Here is a 20,301-nt window from a genome sequence, read left to right on the forward strand (position 1 = left end):
TCCTCCTGAGAACCTTTGCAATTCCAAGGAATGTTTTTCATCCTTGTTTCAGGGCTCAAGATTTCAGATAAACGATGTATCAAAATCTAGCTGTTTGCTAAAACCTGCTTCTCCTGTAATACATTTTTTACTTGATCCAGGTGGTCAGAGTTTGCCACTGAACCTCTGCACACATCAGGGAGGATTCTCTGCAGCTCACAGGGTAAACACTTTGAGAGCCACTTTTTCCCAGCATAAAAAAGAAAAAAGAAAAACCAAAAACAACAAACAAACAAATGGAAAAAAAAAAAGGAGGAAAAAGATCCCAACAAGGAATTCTAAGGTATTTTCTTGACTTGTGTATTGAAGGAGGAATCAATCAATCTCCATCACTCCATCAAGTGCTTGAGTTCCTGGGGGATGTGTGTGTTTCTGGGCGGAGCAGTGATTCCTTTGTGCACAATCTTTTTAGAGTTTTACTAACTTTGAACAGGAAAATAACAGGGTGGGTGGTAGGGAATGGAAGGTACAGCCCAGGGAGGGTATTAGTGCTTGACATGTACCTGTGTACTCAGTCAGTAAAGCCTCAGGTAAGGCAGGCAGCTGCAACAATGCCCCTTCCCCAGGGAACTCGGAAAAGCCAAAAAACCCAACTGATTTAATCAAAGCAAATGAAGAAATCACTGTTGCAGGAACAGCAGATGCTGCTCAGCAGTGATCAGCTTTTCCAACTATCAAAAGGGTCTGCCCAGATGCTCCGACAATTGCATTGAAATGCCTGTGAATGGATAACTTTGGAAAAAGATGGAAAATGACTTGGTATGTTTTGGTAAAATTTTCCTCAAATTTTCCTCCTGTCTTTTTTCTTTCCTCCCCTCCCTTTATGCTGAGGCTGTTTCTGGAAGAGAGTGAATGTTCCAACAAAAATAACTTGAAATCTTGAGACTTTATGGGAAAATCAAATGCTTCAAGCTTTTTGGCACAAATGCAAGTGCATCAAACAACAGAAAACAGATTTGCTTTCTTGTAATTTTAATTTTTGGCTTGTGATTTTCGATTTTCAATGTAAATGCACATTTTCTCACTAGTGAATCTCCATTTTTCCCCCTTTCCAGATGGCTCTGAAGAATCACGTTTGTGCTGGGAGAAGGGAATTCCAAGGAGATTGGTGGCCCTTTTCACAGAGTAAGCATTTTCCACAGGCGGGGTTATGCCAACCATTAAATGACTAACATGTAATTAGGAGGCTGGATACTTATAGTTGTCTTGTCCCTGATGCCAAGGGAGTCCAGGACAGCTGTGGATGAGTGAGCACCGAGGTAGATCAGGCTTGGCTGACCAAGCTATTTATGTCCATATTTGTTTTTGTGTTGGCTCTCTCAGAAGACAAGTGACTTAGCGTTGTGGACAGTGTGGTGCCTTTCCGCTGTGGGTTTTACATGAGCATGAGGTAGAAGGTGCAGCCACTCAGGGCAAGGCCTGCAGCAGGGATAAAAGCTGGACAGAAAGGGAGTGCTGGAAAAGGGAAATCTCACGCACTTCCTGTTTCGCTGTAGTGAAGAACGAGTCTTCTTGCTTGGGCCGGTTTATCTGCTCACTCCATCTCTGCCTGGGGAGCTCTTTGATGCGGAGCTGATCGGAAGGTTGCAGTCTCCTTATCAACTCCATGCTTACCTCTGTTTGTTTTTATTCTGAAGTTCATTCCCTCATTTTGCAATAACCCACAGGGTGCTGGGTGTTGCGCCAACCGTGCCTCAATGAAGGATCTTCATTCAACAGCTTTCCCTTCCCGTCACACCAGTCAATGCGACTCCTGCGTTTTCCAGCACCATTCTCTGCGCAGCCCAGACTTTAGCCAAGCCTTCATTGGTGGGCAGAAAGGCTACCAGGCCTACCGGGACCTACCATGGGATCTTCAAAAGTAGGTGGCATGTTTGAACCTGGCAACTTTAATTTGGAGGCGTGATGGTGGTAAAGGGTACTGTCTATGGGAAGGCTTTAGGGCTCCAAGGACATAGATCCAGAGGAGAAATCTGTTTTTTCTCTTACCTTTACTGCTCAATGCTCTGTCTATGCCTCTTTCATCATTTTAGAACTGGGGTACATCCTGGATCTGTTTGAAATGTGCAGCCTGAAAAGGGATGATAAACAGAGGGAAAGCTGAAGAGGAAATTGCAGGATGAAAGGGTGGTTTTGGAGGTTGTGGTCTGGATGTAAAGAGTAACATGGCTGGAGTGAGAAATGCAGAAGGAAATCCTTCTCTACCATGGCCAGGAGTACAATGATTTGCTGTCTGTTTAGAAAGATGATGTCAGGTTGACACTTATCTTTTCTTCCTTCTGATCATCTTAATCTGCCTACAGAAGAGCAGTGCAGAAACCAAGAAGCTCTTTTGTGTCAAAATCAAGTGCTAGTAACATGATTTTTGAAAAACTTGGGGTTTAGTCAGGTGTAGTTGCAATATAATTTGCCCCCAAATCCTGCAAAAAATCCTGGTTAAATAAGTGATGGCAGCACAACTAGATAAGGGGAACACTGTACGTGTTCATCATTCTGGTTTTAACCCTTGTATTTTAACAAAGAAGCCATGATTTTCAGGGAGGACTGAGTAGGTGGTTTGCATCAGAAAGTATTTCAGGCAGTCAGAGGTGCTGGATATCCTTAGTTTTGTTTTACCATAACAATATTTCAGACAGCACTGGAAAGTTCAGAGTATTTTTACAAAAATAAGTCTTCCAGGTGCAACACTCTACTATTGTCTCTTGGGTTAGAAGAGAGATTGGGTTCTAGATGTATAGGAAACATCTTGGAATTTGTAATTTCTGTTTAACTCACTGGGTTCTGTATTCCTGTGGCAATAGGGGAATGCTCAGTCTCCCATGAGTGTGTTTCTTGTTGTTGTCTTGGCAGTTGATGAACCTTAAAAGTATGACCTCAGGGACAAAATTCAAAATAAATTGAATTATTTTTTAACATCCTAATGATTTGGCAGGATGGTTGAATTTTTGTGTGGGATTGTTAAAGACTACAACATTAATCTTCTCTCTGTGTTGCTTTGGGCAAATGGCTGTGGATGATTGCAAGATACTACTTATTTTTTCCATCCTCGGTATTTTTAAAAGTTGGGGTTTTAAAATAATTTCAGGCCATGCTGAAATAGAAACATTGTTTCTGGGTGGACAAAATTTATTCTTTGTGCCCACTGAAGTGTTGTTCTCATTTTGTGGAAACAATATCATTTTAGTCAATAGTCCTGACTTTGCCAGGAGAGGATGAAGTTCATCTTTGGGCTCTGTGCTGCTTAGTAGTACCCTGTTCAATACCCAAAGATTTTCTGCCCCATTTAATATCCATGACATAAAATATATGCTACTCTATCTGTCTATCTGAGAAGGAAGAAATCCCCATCAGTTGTGATTACCAGTTTGTGTTTGTTACATAAGCAGGGAAAACTAAAAGAGAGTTCTCCACCTAACAGAATTGAAAAGCTTTTTTTTTTTCTAGTTAGATGTAAATCTACTTGCCATGTCCTTGTGATATCAGCAGTGGTGTAAATAATTTTAATGACAGTATGCTAGAGGGTAGTTAAATAACCTCTGAGTACAGTTTGCTTGCTTCCTATTTAGGAAAGGATTTATTGTTTAAATGGTTGTTTAAATTATTGTAACATCTAAAGTACATTGGGGAAAATCTGTGTTGAATATTTACATGTTTGGGAAGGGATGAAAACTGCCTAGTCTTAATCAAAGCCTCTGTGTAACCAGAGTTCTTTGCTGGGCAGGATGTGGATCTGAGTGTGGAGCTGTAAGCTTTTCTGTTTGAGCTCATCGCCCTCCACCTTAGTCCCTTGTAAGAGTGGAGTTTCACTATTAGCTCTATCCAGTTCCAAGATGCCTCTTTTTAAAACATTTCAAGCTAAGTTGGAACATGTGCCCTGTAAAATCCTTCAGGAAGCAAAGCTGCTGAGGAAAACTGGGTGGAGTAGACAGCCTTGCTAGTCTTGTCCTGCTGTTGTGCTGTGTCCTGCACTCTGGGAAGCAGGTGCAGTGTCCTCTCTGCAGCTTCCTTGTGAAGCTCCCGTGCCCTGGCAGGGTGAGGTGCAGAGAAGCTGGTGTGGTATACGACAGTCTAAAAGTGAATATGCAGGTGGAAATGCAGTGCCACTTGCACCAATTTGTCATGCAGTAGGTGGGCAAAATGAATGCAAATTACAGGCTGCTGAGGTGTAGCAGGAAATAGATGCCAGCCCTGGTGCAAGGACACTCATGTTGCACTGGCATTAGTGGGAGTTTACCTCGATTATTGCAGGAGGCAGATGTGGTTCCTGCATGGTGTCAAAGAGAAACCCATCCTGCTCAGTTTGTTCCAGAGCAGATCCTAAATTCAGGAAACCCTAAAAGAAATACTTTTGCTTCTGGTACACAACACAGCTGATTTGACTGATATGGAATTGGAACCATTGATGTTTCCTTGCTGATTTCCCTCAGTTTCTGGCCAATTTAGACAGGAAAACTAGAATGAGACAAAACCTCCTCCTGAGCCTTAAAATCTTGTCATCTTCATTCCCTCAGCAAGCCTCAGAGTAATCCCAGCAGCTTTTCTGGCCTCTGCTTTTCCTTTGAGAGGGTGTTTCCAAAGTGTTTCCCTTTATTGTTTTTTCCCCATGCAGATTTTATGATTGGGCACGTTGGGTCAGCACAAGCTTTGCAAATCAAGGCATTCTGCTTCCACCACATGCTCCTTCCGTGTTTGTGGGGTTTTTTTATTAAATATAGACCCTCCTTTTGAATGAAGCCAAGCTAACACAAAGACTGGGATGGCTTAATTTGACATGCTTCTGATATTAGACAATCTGAAAGCTTCATGTAGTCTGTGGACAAATTTGGTGATAACAGGGAGACAGATTTTATACAGAATTGAACACAGAAATTATCCAATTTCTCTGCCACTGGAGAGTTGCCTGGGGTTTCAATATCAGCTGAACCACCTGTCTAGGGAGTTTTCTCTAATTTAAACAGCATTTTTCCCATGAAGACATTTGTCCCCATCTCTGTCCAGTGAAAATGCATTGCTAGATTACATCATTTCACTGTTTTTCTAGCCAGCCTAGCAGCTGTTTATTATATATTGTGGTTTAACCTCAAACACCAGCTAAGTGCCGTGCAGCCACTCACACCCCACACATATCACTCCTCATCCCAGTGGGATGGGGAGGATATTTAGGAAAGAAAAGGTAAAAAACAATAGGTTGAGATAAGAGCAGTTGATTAATTGAAATTCTTATTATTAATAATAGAGAGGGAACAAAATATCCATAATCTCAAGAAAGACAACTGATGTACAATACAAATGCTCACCCACTGACCAATGCCCAGCCCATGTTACAGCAGGGAATGGCCCCTTCCAGCCAACCTTCCCCCCATTTATATACTGAGCAGGATGTTCTGTGGTATGGAATATCCCTGTGGCCAGTTCAGGTCAGCTGTCCTGGCCATGCTCCTTCTCAGCTCCTTTCACATCTGCTTGCTGCCAGAGTGTGGCAAACTGAAAAGTCCTTGTCTGACAGTGAGCACTACTGAGTCACAACTAAATCATCACTGTGTTACCCACATTATTCTCACACTAAGCCTAAACCACGGCTCTGTACCGGCCATTAAAAAGAAAATTAGCTGTATCTCAGTCAAAACCAGGACATAAAGTATAAAGCACAGAAATAGGCATTATTATCCAGAAATATGAGCATTTAAACTACAGAGGAAGGTGGAGGCTTTGGGTCAGGTTCTGAGTCCACATAAACTGTCACAGATGCAGACCAGCAGAAGAGCTGTATCACACTTGCAGAGCTCCTTGGGAGAGATGGTAAGAATAGTTTTCATGTACCAGTAAAGAGATTTATTTCAGCAAACAAATTGAAGCACATCACTGTCCTACTATTTGTGTATTTGTTTTATTACATTACATTGCAATGTAATATTTCAACTACTGCTATAGTGATTTTTATCTCTTTTTTCCTCAAAGCACCTTAAGAAATAGATAGTAAATGTGTCCTAAAGCAGTGGTGAAGGTTTGTCAATCTAAGCATGCCTCTCTTATAGGAAGGACTAAAAGCAGAGGATGTGTAATAGTCCACAGGAGATCATCTCTAGATGACTGGTTTGGGTTTGGCTTTTCATCAGCCTGTCCTGTCAGCACCTTTCCTGAGCAGCCACTGCCAGTGGGTGGGTGCCAAAGTAGAGCTTGGGCTCTCTTTCCTGGTGCATGCTGACTTAGCTGGACACTGCCTCTGGCACAAAGTTCACTGCATATAATGGAGGACCTCCACTGGTGCTTCCAGCCCTGCTGAGGAAAACCTTGGAGGCTTTTCCTCTGAAGCAGACACTTTGACTCCTAGATGGCAGTTTTAATTCTGCTTCTTTGCAAGAAGTCAATCTGAATTTCAGTAGGTAGAAGATACTGATTTCTTCTATAAACTAAGAGTTTCAAGATGCAGTGAGGCAAGCGCATTTATGATTTATTTAATGCAATGTTTATCATTTGTTTATTAAACATCCTTAAAAACCCAAGTTAGGATATTAGGCAATATTTTAAATTTCCCTTTGAGACTGACATTTTTCTTTTGATACTCTTCTGTTACTAAGAGTCAGACATAATTGTGTCCTTTTTATGCCTTCTGTAATGCAAACAGGAGGGATCTCTCTGGCTCTGCATTCATTGGTGTGAGCTCCTTGTTGAGGAAAATGTTCCTGAAAGGCTTCTTAGTGCATGATGTGAAGGAACCCAAGTATGGAATGCAGGGCTCCAAATCACATACCATTGTTCAGGAAAGGTCTCAGTGGCTATTTCTGGGAAAATGTCAGCTGAATTTCAGTTGAAAAAGCTGAGACAATGTTGGGAATTACTAGGAAACCAAGAGAGGAAAAAGAAGTAAAATCATTATGTCAGTGTAAAAACTTCTGTGGCAGTTTTTGTTGTTTCTCTTTGCCAGCAAGTATTTCACTCCTCTTCCTCACTGGAAACATCTTAATCTGAGACATAGCAGTCTTCTGTCAAGAAATGAAATCCAGTCCTTGTTTGCAGTGCATTTAAGATTACAGCACAGACACAGTTTCCTGTGAAAGAGCAGAGTTCCTGGGGAAGAGGGACAGGCCACTTAAGCTGCAAGCAGAAGGGACCTTGTCAGAAAGCCCTCTGAGGTCAGTGGGGAGCTTTCATCTTCAGGTATTTGGTTCAGGCATAGAATTTCCACTTCTACTCTGGAGGACTTCAGTGACTTTCCCAGCTGGAGTGCTTTTAATCTTAGTGTGCATTTCAGCCCCTGCTCCCTTGCTTTGAGCACGTAGCTCCCATGGAGTAAGCAAAGACTGCTTGACTCTTGGTCTGAGAAAAACAAATTCAGTGTTGAACTTTTATCAGCTCTCTCCAGAGTGTTCAAGCCCTGAGAGGTCATCACATGGATCTCACTTGGTTCAGTCCTGGCATAGTTCTTTCTCTTGTGTGCACTGAATCCCTGTAAGTGCTGTTCAAGTTTACAGAGTGTCAGACATGTCAGATAAAATAATTAATTTTTGAGGAATGAACCTTAGAAGGTACAGCAAAGCAGTAATAAAGTTCAAAGTTAATGGGAATAAAAATTATCAGTTCAATAATCTTTGTGGGTTTGTCTCATACATATCTTTGAAAACCTGGATTAAAAATCCTCTCAGTCTGCAGCATGTCTATTTAAGATGTTTATCCAGATGGTGCAGCCTAACCAAGGATATTTTGCTCAAAAATACCTTTTGTTTTTAAAACTGATTTTCATTTTTAAAATAAATTTGGAGTGGAGGATAAAATTTAACAGCTGTTTCTTGTTTATATATAAAAGGAAGGGGAAAAGTTTAGGATAAAAATCAAGAAAAAGGCATCCAAGTCCCAAACAGCACCTCCTCCTCCCTTTAAGTGACTTTCTAAGATGAATTTGTCAAACAGCTTCTTGTTTGAAGAAATTCAGTTTAGAAGTTGGTGCTGAAACCCCTCTGCACCTCTTTGAAATGATGTTCTCAAACAGGTTTCATGAATTAGGTGAAAGTCATGTGTGTGAGTAGAATTACATGTGTGAGTAACTGTTGTGGACTGGGGCTTCTGTTTCTTAAAGATAACATGCAACTTGAAATAGAAGAAATAAAGAATAAGAGTTACAAAAAGTTTTACACTATATACCAGAGAATGCTGAAAAGGTTTCAAATTTATAGTACTCTATTTAACTGTATCCCAGCCATGTTACTTCTGGTCTGAAACTGCTGTTTCACTGATATGATAGGCAGTAATTTCTTCAGGCTCACCCTATTGTGGTTCAGAGGTGGCATTCAGCCTTTCAAATGGGCTTCTCTAACCCAGCATTTTGGTTTGAGGTTATGCCAGGATCATTACAGCTGGAAGATCTTCCAAGTGTTTTGTTTCGGTGCAGCCTAATCAAGACAACTGCTTTTTAAATGAGAGTATCTACAAGAAGACAAGAGTAGGTTGTCTTAAGTTAAATGCATTTTTGTGTTTGTTTTGTTGGCTTTTCTTGTAACTCAGTCTCATTTCAAACAGAACAGATACATTTGCAAAGCACATAAGCCATACAAAAGACTTTTACCTGGAGCGAGGGGGAAAAAACCCAAGAAACCATAAAACAACAAATGCATGTTGAACTCACCACTGACTTTATGATTTCACCTAAAAGCTACAACTTAGAAATATTCTTGTTAGTGAGGTAGAGTCCTGACTATTTATACTTCCATATTTTTTATTTCTCCAGTTGAAGTTTTAAGGCAATTTTCATACTGTAGTCTCAGGAATAATTTTGGAGGTGCTCATCTCTGAATTGTTAACAGGACTATTCAATTTCAGTCTTTGTTTTTTTGGGGCTCTTCTTGGTTGGTTGGTTGCTGTTTTTTGTTTGTTTGGCATTTTGGGGGTGGTTTTTTTTTGCTATGGAGTCACCAATGAGTTTTGACGCAAACTTGATGAGAGCTTAATGGCTGTTATAAAGGATAGCAGGAGGGAAGGAATCACTAAATAGGACATGCAGAACAAGTCAGAACAGATCCAAGTGACAAATTATTACTCCCATTTTCATTCAATCACGTATCATGATATTTGGCCTGAGTCAGTTGTTTTCCAAGCCAAAGTAATAAGATTGTAATTGTAAGGCATCACACTGGAATTAGAATGAAATATCAGGATCTGCTTTGCTATTTATGAGCCATGCACAGTTCCTTGCTGTCCTTTTCCCGTGCCAGCTGCAGGGGTCACTTGCAAATATTTCAACTTATTTGAATGTATTTAAACTTTTGGCTCATGGGGTGTGTGCTCTGGGAGTGAGCTGTGTGTACTTTGTGTGTGGGAACTCACTGAGGCACCTCTCCACACCCTGGAAGGTGTGCAGGAAGAGGATCCCTGCAGCCTGCTTTCCTGAGGTGGGCTAGAGTAATGTATCTTAACCTGAAGGAGTGCATGTCTGCATGAGTGAGGTGTCTGAAACAGAATGAAGGACTCTTTACAAAAAATAATGGCTTCTTGTTCTGTGTTTTGTAATGGCTGATAATAGAAAAAATGGCTTTAAGGTTCTTAAGGGGTCTTTGAGTTTATAGACAAAGACAGAATTTGCTGTAACTAACTTTTTTTTCAGGGAGTTTTAAAAATAATACCTACTGTCCATTTGCTTTCCATGAGTTAATTTGGACTAGTACCCACATAATTAAGAGCACAGCAGAAAGAAGAATCTGGTGAGGTTCCTACTCACATGTCTTTGCCCATCCCTGTCATTCTATCACTGTAGCAAATATGCTTAAAGCAGTATTTTCCTTTGTGTTTAGATTCAGTCTGAATAACACAGGAAGCAGAGGCTGGCCCTCTGAAATCTCTTTCCCTTTTTGTTCAGCTCTGTTTTGAAGGCTGAAGTGGACTGAGCAGCTGGAATAATGTATAGATATGTACTATGCAAATTATGAGGTGCTTTTTCCCAATTTTACTGCAGAAAGCAGTTTTGGGAGCTAAGGTGCCAGTGTGTCTGATAACTGATTTGCTTAACCAATTGAAAGCTGTTTACATTGCTGTGTGAAAGTTCACCTAGCTGAAAAATTAATTTTGGTCTTGCAAATTTCTAGTTGGGAGTCACATGAGAATCTTAGTAAGACTCCTGTTTGATTTGGCCCTAATAATACCTAAAACTGTCAAACCTGTCTGTGTTCTTTGACTTTTAGCACATCCCAACACCTATTTCAAAATAGTCTTGTGTCATGGTTTCATTTTCAAGGGTGTTGGGTGAAAAGTCAGTTGGTATTGCTGGGAAGAATCAACTGATGTTGAGGGAGAAAACTTTAGCTTAATTTTTTTGGGGAGAGATGGGGGCCTTAAATAAAAGGGGTCTCTTAATAATGTCCCTTTGTTATTATTTTTCCCCAGAATTCATCAGTCACCTATCAAAATAAGACATCTTGAGCCCTGGAAAATTGCTGTGATCGTTATTGGAACAGCAGTGGCAGCAGCTATCACCATTGGTCTCCTAGTTTATTTTCTGGCATATGGTAAGTTTTGCACAATGTATCACTATTTCTATGCTTAGTGAATTTCTTCTGTGCCTGTTGTGCCACATGACACTGTGAGTTTTCACCAGTCTGCCTAAAACTTGTTTTGGGGAAAAAACACTGGCTTCTCTAGAGCTCTCTTTCCTTCCTCATGTAGCATCTTTTCAGATCTCCTAGGAACACTTCCTGCTCTGCAGGGTGATTTAGGGCTGTGGTTTCTGTTGGTTTTCATTTACTTTCCCTCGTTTCACATTTTTCTCATGATCTACTTCTGGGATGAAGTCAACACACAAGTGTCTGGTCTCCCTTACATGAGTGGCAAACAGAGCTTTCTGCATGTCTCTCTAAGGTGTTTCTCTGTTCCCTTTCTCTGACCACTAGGAGCTTCCTGACAGGGCTTGATGTAGAGTGGACGGGCCAGGAAGGAAGGTAACCAAGCAGCAAGGTGCAACTTGTGATTCTGTGTGAGCCCCAAGTGCTGTTGGTCGGCCAGAAACGTCACTGCTGGGAAAACTTGGATTAGATCACCTAAATGAATCAAGTGATTGTTCCTAGCTTTTGGAAGCTTTATTTGAATGGGTTGGATACAGGTGAAGGCTCATCCACTCCCTAGATGTCAGGATATCAGTCAGTGCCAGGTGTTTCTCTAAAGTTCATTCATCCTGGTACTTTGAGTATTGCCTGTTCCTCTTCTTTCCCTTACAGATCAGAAGCTGTTCTATTACAGTGCCAATGTAAAAATCACCAACATCCGGTACAAGAATGAATTTTCCAGACAATCCTCAGGGAGGTTTAGAGACCTGAGCGAGAGGGTTGAGAGACTGGTAAGTTTGGATCATTGTGCCTTTCCATTAAGGACTGAGTGAAAATACTAGAGTCATTAATGTCAACAGCACACTCGGAGACCACAGGGTCTGGTGTACCCTCAGTCTAGTCCCCTGGTGGGCAGACCTGGGAAATGGATAGCAGGAGAGGCATGATCATACCTGGCACACCAGGCGCTTGCCACTTCTAGTCTGTCACTTCTCTCTGTCTCTGCAGTGGTGAAGCAGATATTCAAAATAATCTCAGCTTCCTCCTATATCACTGATCATAGGATCACAGAATACTTTCAGCTGAAAGGGTCTCACAAGGACTGTGAACTCCAGCTCTTAAGTGAAATGCCCATACAGTGATTGAACCCACAACCTTGGTGATTTTAGCAAGAGGCTCTAATCAGCTGAGCTAATCTCATCATTGGTGCATGTTCTGTTTCCATGCCCTAAGCCTGGCTTTGTGATTTATGTCCCATTGTCTCAAAGGAAAGCATTCTTTTACACCCTCTCCTTTACAGGGTGGAGAACTCTACCTGTTGGGCTGTTTCTGTGTGTCGAGAAAACAACACACAGGCCCTTTTCCTGCGCCTTTGGTATGTTTTGTTGGGAAACCCTCCTACAAATAGCAGAGGTTGCTGAGAGGCTCTCAGTCATACAGTAGCTATGGAAATAAATAGACACACTGCAATTTCCTTTCTTGTTTTCTCTTTGGGACACTACCCCAGAGATGCTAATTACAGAGTTCATCTCTATACAACAATAAGCACGTGATTGTGCTCGTATCTTTTTTGTGTTTCATTCATCAGAATCCGATGCATATCTCTTACCTCCTGTTTGGCAATCATGTACAGATACCCAGTTAATAGGACAATGCTTTGCCCCTCACTATAATTTAATTTAGGGCAATGTCACTTTCCACAACAAAATGTGAGCTGTGCTGGACATTGCTCTGGAGAAGTAGCATGCTGTGTAGGGACTTGACATCTCTTCACAGCTCCACTGCTGAGGGCTTCTGTGATCTTAGTCAAGTTTTCCTCTTCTCTGTATGTGTCTGTTCTCTTTCTGCCCTCTTTGTCTAAATCTGGGACCCATAGCAGATTTCCCAGGATGTACTTCTGGTGCATATCTGTATGCATAGAGTCTTACACGAGCTGTGTTTTCTTAGCTGGTACCACTTTACAGCTATTGCCTAATAATTGCAATAATTTTCACCTTGTGATATAGGACCTTGGAGAGGGAATGTTCTCCCTGACCAAGAAGACACAGTGTATTGCTGAGGGGGAAACGAAGGCAAGAACTGAGAAGGAGTCTGAGGAATGATGCTTCACTGAGTATAGTTGTATCCCTTCCTCCCACTCCATTCCTTCTTCATTTCCTTTAAAAAACATGTGCCTCCTTTGGCAAAGAAACACTCATTTTAGCTAAGGAGTCCTTTCAGACAGTGTCCAATGCAATCAGATTTCCTCTGAACATGGCTATCAATTTAGATGCTTGAATGGAAGCCAATGCTTTAGAAACCCCATCTCCTCTCTGGGTGTTGAGCAGTTCTGACAGTAGTGACAGTAAATACCAGTGCAGGTTGAGCAGTGAGAACCATTATATCAGGGCATGTTAATTGTACCTGATAAGTGACACCATAACAAACATACACAGAACTGTGCTGTCTTTCCTTCATTCCTGTAATCTTTCTTAAGAGCTGTCCTTAATTCAGCCATTAAATTCTATGTTCCTCTCTGAAATTTTATGAATTCTTTGCTTATATAAATGGTCCCTGCCATAAGTTTGACGTTTTGTGGTTTTAGTTCCAGGCGTTCCATTTAACAAGGATGTATGAGATGGAGAATTGTCTGTAACCTTATTGAAAGCAACTCCATACAGTAATGAAACAATGTGTTCCTTGTAAGTCTGATTTTATAACAGCAAAACTCATCTTGTGGTGATAAAAATCAAAGCAATCTTTCCAAACAGATGTATCCTCTTGATATCTTGACAGACAGCTGTCTCAAAACAATTGCATTTTTACTCTCAGCATCTTCATAGCAACTCTGTGATAGAGGAGGAGAGACTTGAGTTCTTTATCACATTTTCTAATTTGTCTGGATTTACCAAAACCCCTTGCAGTCTTTCCCTGGTTGGTTTTGGATGTCCAAGCCTTCCCATTGTCATAGTAGTAACGATACCTTAAGCTCACATTGTGAAACAGTGAGTCAGTGCAGATAAATGCAATGTCTTTCTCAATACTTGGTGCAAAGTGAACAGAAGTGAATCATCTCTGATAATCAGAAGCACTCAAATTACCTGAGTTAGTGCAACTCCCTGCCAAGTGTTCCCTTGTCTGACTCCTTCCTGATGAAGCCCTCCTTCATTTGTCTCCAGAAAGACCCAGAAAAGAGCTCATTTCAGAGCTGGTGTTTCACCATGAAAAATGTTTTTGCTTCCATATGGAAGCCATATCATGACTTCCTTGAGACCTGCAGCAAGTGCCCGATGTTTGCTTTGGTTTCCAGATTTGAATAGTAACACCCATTGTGTGAACAACATTCCTGACTCTTATCTCATTGAAGGTGGGAGGGAATGCAGCCAGATCATGCCAGAGAGCTGATGAAGCTGGTGCACCAGTCAACATCTCAGGGCTGACTGGAAAGTCTGGAAAATGTATTGTGGGGTGGAGCTGGGGGGACTGAGGAACAGATGATGAAAGGTTTTTGCTCCTTGACTGGCTTCCTGTAAGTGTCTGTGAGTGTTTCCTTTGTGCTCTCTTGAAAAATCAGACTTGAATGAATGCCACTAGGGAAAGAGAGATTCCAGCTCACCAGAGCCTCCTCACTTTTCGAGTTGGACCAGTCCCTCTTCACTTGCCAAGCTAAAATGCTCTGTGCCAGACTGTCTCTTAACACTGGATAAAAAGGGCATAGTCACAGCCTTATGGCTCCTTCTCCAAGGAGCTTCTGGTTTATAGTGGGTTTGCTTATTGTGTGGCTCATCTGCACAACTTTTACACATTGTTTTTCTCCAACTACTTCACCAGACTTGGATTTCTTTTTCTTCTACCACAAAATGTATTAATTCTTTTGGATTTCCCAAGAATGCCTTGGAGACACTAACTACCCTCTTACTAACAGTATCCTGGGGGAGATTTCCAAGGCCCTGCTTTAAGCTTTGCTTCTTCAGCCTCTCTGGCATGCCAAAGAGGGGAGGGAGCTGTGACAATCAGATAGACCCAGGTGACTGGGATGATCCCAGTTGCCTACTCTGGGCAGCTGCAGTAACTGCCCTGTGTGCAGGAAAAAGGGTGTAGGGGTGTTGTGTCTTGTGTAAAAAGTCATCTTTGACCCCAAGGGAATGGGATGTGCAGTTAGGAGAACTTGAAATGAGTGCATCAGTCTCAGTGGAAGTTGTCTCAGCTGAAGGCTGGCAAGTTTCTAGCTGTGAGAGAAAGGTGGATATCAAGCAGCCACTGGTTGCTCAACAGAAACAGACATCAGCTTTTATCAGGGGTTTGTAAATGTACCTGTTGGCTCTTTTTTGCCACTACGATAAATTTCTGATACTTCCTCCTAGAAGTGGTGGGCTTTCCCCTCTTCAAGGAGAGCCTATGCAACTCTTCTCCTTTCTCAGGCACCTTATTATCTCCCTGTCTCCTTCTCTGGCCAGAGCTCTTCCCAGCCCTGCTGTGTGGCTGCTTCTCCCTGTCTGAGTCTGTATGTCTCTGTGGAACCTTGTGCTGGACACTGTACCCTTCCCAGCTTCAGGGGCTTTGTCCTGTCATTCCCTACTCACTCCTGCTCCCATGTGCTAGTAAGCCTGGCTACAAGCTGGGTGGATGGATGTTCCTCAGGCATGAGTGTAGCATGGCTCCCTCCTTAGCTGGTTGGGTGGCTAGGGAAGAGTTGAGGTGTTTGTTTTCCCTCCTGGAGTGCCTTGAGCCATGGAATGGACTGACATGGTTTTTCCCTTTTGTCTCATAATCCAGAAGGCACCTGGACTACCCCCTTGTCCTTCCACCATCTGAAACCAGCACAGAACTATCTGGGTGGATCTGGGCAGAGGGGTTGGGCACTATATTAAAAAAATACCTGGACATGTCCCCTGGGAAACTACTGCCTATCCAAATATTTCTATTGAATTAATGGAATTTAATTAATAATTTTCACCTCAAAACTCAGCATTGTGTGCCAGGACATCTCCTTTAAAACAGATGTCTTGCTTCAGCTACTTCAAGTGATAAGAGAATCTTCTATGTCCTTGGGTACAGGTGTTGGGGGAAAGTTTTTAATTAAGACAGCTCTTGAAGTTTGTCCTATCTGGTAGAGCTAAATTAATGTGGGTTTAATTTAATGTCTCTACTGGGTATTGCAGAGGCATTTGAGATTCCACTGGAAAATGCTGCACAACAGTTCTGGTAATGGTGCCTGTTCTCAGCAGGCTGAAGGGCTCACTGCTGAGTCCCTCTACTGAGGCTTTTAAGACACATCTCTCACTATGAATTGGGTGGAGAAGAAACAGAGGAGCAAGCAGGTGTCCTGCACCTCCTTCCCTCCCCCCAGCTCTGACACCTGATAACCCTGTTTGTTGGAGGGGATAGAATCCTGTAACTGGTGCTTGTAACTGAAAGGCTCTCTGCTTTATACCCAGGGATAAGCTTGCATCTTCCCAATACTGGGAAGTATCTTGGATCCTCTAAGTTGTGAACAGATAACTGTCACATCTGCAGGGCCAAATGGACAGTCAGAGTTCTGATTAAGGTTTCCATTTGAGCTGAGCTATCTGAAAACACCAAGAACACTGGTGAGTGAGGAGATGAGGCTGCTGTTTTACAGCACTTGGCCTTTTAGGGTCACATGTGACTCAAGTCTTCCTGGGGAGCAGAAGTGTGTGTATTTGGGAGAGAGAGGGTGGTGAAATACAAATCCCTTCAGAGCACATAGCTGCGAAGCCAGGTGAAACTGTGCATGAGGTGTGTTTGTCACACCTTCCACGTGGGTGTTTAGATAAAGCTCAAAAGTCTGGGGCTTGCTCCATCAGTGCCTCATGGTCCTTGGGTCGGGAGGTTAATTCAGTAGGAGCAGATCCCCAAGGCAGCAGGTTTATGAAACACTCCTAAAGAATATTTGTTCTGTGAGACCAGACAGTGAGGATTGTTTTAGGGATGATAAGTAAACATGCCCTGAGAAAGGGAGTATGCTAAAGTTCAAGGGAGTCCAACATGACTCTCATTTTTACAGCAAATGGAAAAGTGCAGGTATCTACAAGTATCACGTAGCTTCATTTGCTGTGTGTGCAAAACCCCCACTTATTTTCCCCTCCTAGCCCCTAAAAACAAAGAAAATTTAATATAAATTAGCCAAATAGGAAATGATGGTATCTGCAGCAGCCAGATCTTTCCAAGGACTTCTCAGAGTTTTTCAGCACCCAGAACAGAGTGAGTAAGAATGTTCTCTATGTAATAAATTTCAAAAGAGATTTGGTAGTGTTTACAGATAAAGATCCCCAAATCTAAAACCTAAGTCTCTATTTAAACTCAAGCATTCCTAGGCTTTATATGTGTTCCCTCAAGTAATTACATAGTACCAATATGAGGTGAAAAGAGTAGAACTTTTATTGACAGATTTTCTTGTTCATCACTAAAGGTAATTTTATTTACAAATGCATCTCTAGTACAAAAGCCAGAATAATTAAACTTAAAATTCAGCTTTTGAGAGACTTTTAGAGTAATAGTCTCCTTTTTTTTCTTCTGAAAAACAGTATTGTAAAATCAGGAAAAAAATATTTTATCTATGTAAAATATGTTATTTGAGGAACATTTTGAGAAGAAAAGTACCAAAATAAATTCAGGGGATTTGACAACTTCTGCTTTGTAAACTTAGTTTTAAGGGAATGACTCTCTCAAATAGGAAGGATTGTCCTTGGACTAGCGTCGTACAATCGGGGTGCCCTCTATGGGTGGCTGGGGCTAGAAACAAAGCAGAAAGGATTTTCCACGGTAATTCAGCTAAGAGGGAAACAGCAGCGGATCAGTGGCCAAGATGACAGCCTGGCAACATGTTTGTTTAGCTCTGGAATTAGAGGGTGACAGCACACTTGACTGTCAGTATGTATATGTACAGGTGTAAAGAGATGGGTGAAATGCTGTACTCTGAGAGCAGAATTAACTCACAGGAAACACCTGCATCTCACTTGTGATGCTGTTTTTAGAAGTTCCTACTGAAATTAAAAGAAGAAAAAGACCATTGGTGTAGCTACAGATATAAAAACAGCATAGATTTAAAAACTGGCATGCTTTCTTGCTTTTTCATTTTGTTTCCAGTTTTTCCTGTTTACATAGATCACATGGAAACAGGAAAAACTAGCACAGGAAACTAAATATTGAAGAAAATACAAAGCACTTTTAAATGCTGGTGTGAGTTGATGCAGTGTAGCACATGGGCCTATGTCTTAGTGCTTTTCATCACCGCTAAGAGCTCAAACTTTCAGTGAGCTCTACCTAAATTTAATTAATTTTCAAGATGAAATCATTAGTTATCAAAAATATGCCTAATATCCAACTTTTTTCCCATGTAAATTCAGTGATCCTTCAACTTCTTTCATTCTTTGACTTACTAATGCAATACAATTTTCTCAAGTAAAAGGCATGAAAGCTGATTTTTCTTTTTCATTTTTTTTCTTGGTTCATCAAAGCAGAAGTTGTAATATGCATGTACAAATCCAGAAAAATCATAAGACACTTCACCCCCAATAAACAAGTAACTTTAGCACTGATCCAGTGTACGTGATGAAAAGCTCTAAAATGTGCACAAAGAGAATGGATGTGGAAAAAGGAATTCAAAATGAAGCAAAGCACAGCTATCGATAGTGCGTGTGATTAAGGGTAGAACCTTATCTTAATTACAGACTCACAATCCAGAATTACTGCATTGTTTGCAAGTAATTATATCAATGAAGTGGTTCAAGATGCAAACCAGTGATCAAAATCTGGCCAGTCAAGAGAGAGGCTGCTTAGATCCTGGTGTTGTCCAAAGGCAGAATCTAAATTCAGTACTGAGGATGTGTAGTTGGTGGTATTTGGGCACTTGTAAGCTGAACACATAACTAACGATTTTCCTTAGATTTCACAAACCTGTTATTTTCCTAAGAGGTATTTGCTCTTGTATTTCCACTCCTTACCTCTAAGTATTATATAAAAAAAATCCAGAATGCACATAATAATTTTCCTGAGGAAAGTGTGCTCTTTTGGGAAGAAGAAAATCCCCAACCACTAAGCCCTTCTCTGGATATTGGCATAGATGCCTTTCGTACCAAACCTGATTTTCTCTCCCAAAGTTGGAAATCGCCCCCCTAAATGGACAAAATTTTAATAGCTGCGTGAAAGTTTTAGGAAGCTAATTATGGATAATTGAAAGCAGGGAATAGGAATGAGAATACTTAGGTGACCTTAATTCCAGCTGTCACTAATACACATAACTATAATGAAACACCCATGTCATTACATGCCTTTGAAATTGGTTGCACCAAGCATAAGCATGGTACTTTAAATCCTGACGTTATCCCATGTATTAGTCCTCTTAATTTCTTTTATCCGAAAGACCAATCTTTTTAGGAACTACAATTGTACAAGGATAATTATTCCTCTTTTGCAGATGTGGCCTCTGGGAGCCATCCAGCTGAGCTCCTTATTTCAGTGCAGTCAGGCAGTGCTTACTCACCCCTCAGCTTTAGCAGCCCTGTTAACTTAAACCCCGTGAGGAGTTTGTGATGCCGTTTGCAGATGTTTGGGATCACACAGCTCTTGCCCACTGTGAGACCTGCTGTCTTTGTGTGTGTGGTTTCTGATGGGCAGATTTCTGGTCCTCTGGTTTGCTGGAGACAAGGGGACAATTGCACTTGCTCTCCTTCAGGTCTGTTTTCTTCATCTTAGGCAAGGACTGTAGGGTTGTGGTAGTAATTGGAATGTCTGTTTCCAAGGAGAGTATGATGTCCACATCCTGGTTTGGAACAGTGCCACACTCTTTTTTTTTGCTGTCCCTGTCAGTCTTTCTCCCTGTGTCCTCTCTCAACCCCTTAGCTGAATGCAGGGTACTAAAAATGTCAGGTTCTCAAAGTAGCAGCTACTGGATTTGCATTATGGTCAGCTCTAGGGGTGTCAGCATGTTGAGCTGTAAACTGGGGAGAATCACTGAATCAAGTGGTATGTTACAATTTCTATTTATGGTCAAAAAAGCTTTAGATATCACTAATAATAGGCTTCACATCCTAAGTAGCTACTGAGGTAAGAGGAAGAATGTGGTATGAGGATAGCTGTTGAAAGACTAATCTGGCAGCAGGCAAAAAAGCAATACTATTGAGCAACAAGAGGCTTTGTGCTCCCATGCCTACTGAATGCTTTGGAATATCCCATGCAAATAACAGTGCATTCAGCAAATATTCCTGAGGAGAGTTCTGCCAAACTAGATTTCAGATAACTTTTTGATAAACCCTGTGACCCAGTGTGCGGTGGCAGAGCAGCGTGTGGTGGGAGAAAGCGAGGGCTTGACACAGCCAGCCTTGCTGGGTCACTTCCAGACACAGCCACACATCTGGGCAAGGCCAGCTCATGTCAGTTCCTACTACCCTGGAGCAATGGGATCCCTGTCGTGACCTAGTTCCAGAGCTTGGGTATTTTTTGAGTCCCAGGGAGGAAGGACATATTGTGTGACTCTGAAATAACAAAGACTTTTACAAAAAGAATCACAAAGATTTCAGTAGATTACTCATGGGCCTTAGGAGGTTGAGCATGGTACCACACAAGAAAAAGAGTATGATGATGAGATCTGGAGGTTTTTGAAACAGAATAGGAAAATAAGTCCTGTTCATCAAAATATAAAACAACTTCTGGCTACAAGGAACAAGGAAGAATTTCTTTTTTGTCTGGGTTTGTACAGGTGGAAATGTTTTGCCCTCTTACTGCATTTGCAGTG

The 20,301-nt window shown here is 41.5% G+C and overlaps 1 protein-coding gene across 2 annotated transcripts in view; it reads left to right on the top strand.

Moving 5' to 3' along the window:
- Positions 1-1,248: 1,248 nt before the first annotated feature.
- Positions 1,249-20,301, top strand: part of LOC103826245 (transmembrane protease serine 11E-like) — a 42,961-nt gene continuing 23,908 nt past the window's right edge. The window contains exons 1-4 of one of the 2 annotated variants that reach the window (XM_018926755.3): positions 1,249-1,622; positions 1,707-1,900; positions 10,411-10,532; positions 11,238-11,356. In XM_018926755.3, coding sequence (XP_018782300.1) covers positions 1,737-1,900; positions 10,411-10,532; positions 11,238-11,356 — 405 coding nt within the window. In that variant the 5' untranslated portion in view covers positions 1,249-1,622; positions 1,707-1,736. The remainder of the gene's footprint in view (positions 1,623-1,706; positions 1,901-10,410; positions 10,533-11,237; positions 11,357-20,301) is intronic. The other variant, XM_018926756.3, reaches the window with a different exon arrangement.

This window comes from Serinus canaria, chromosome 4 (genome assembly GCF_022539315.1).
Source record: "Serinus canaria isolate serCan28SL12 chromosome 4, serCan2020, whole genome shotgun sequence".
NCBI classification, from domain to species: Eukaryota; Metazoa; Chordata; class Aves; order Passeriformes; family Fringillidae; genus Serinus; species Serinus canaria.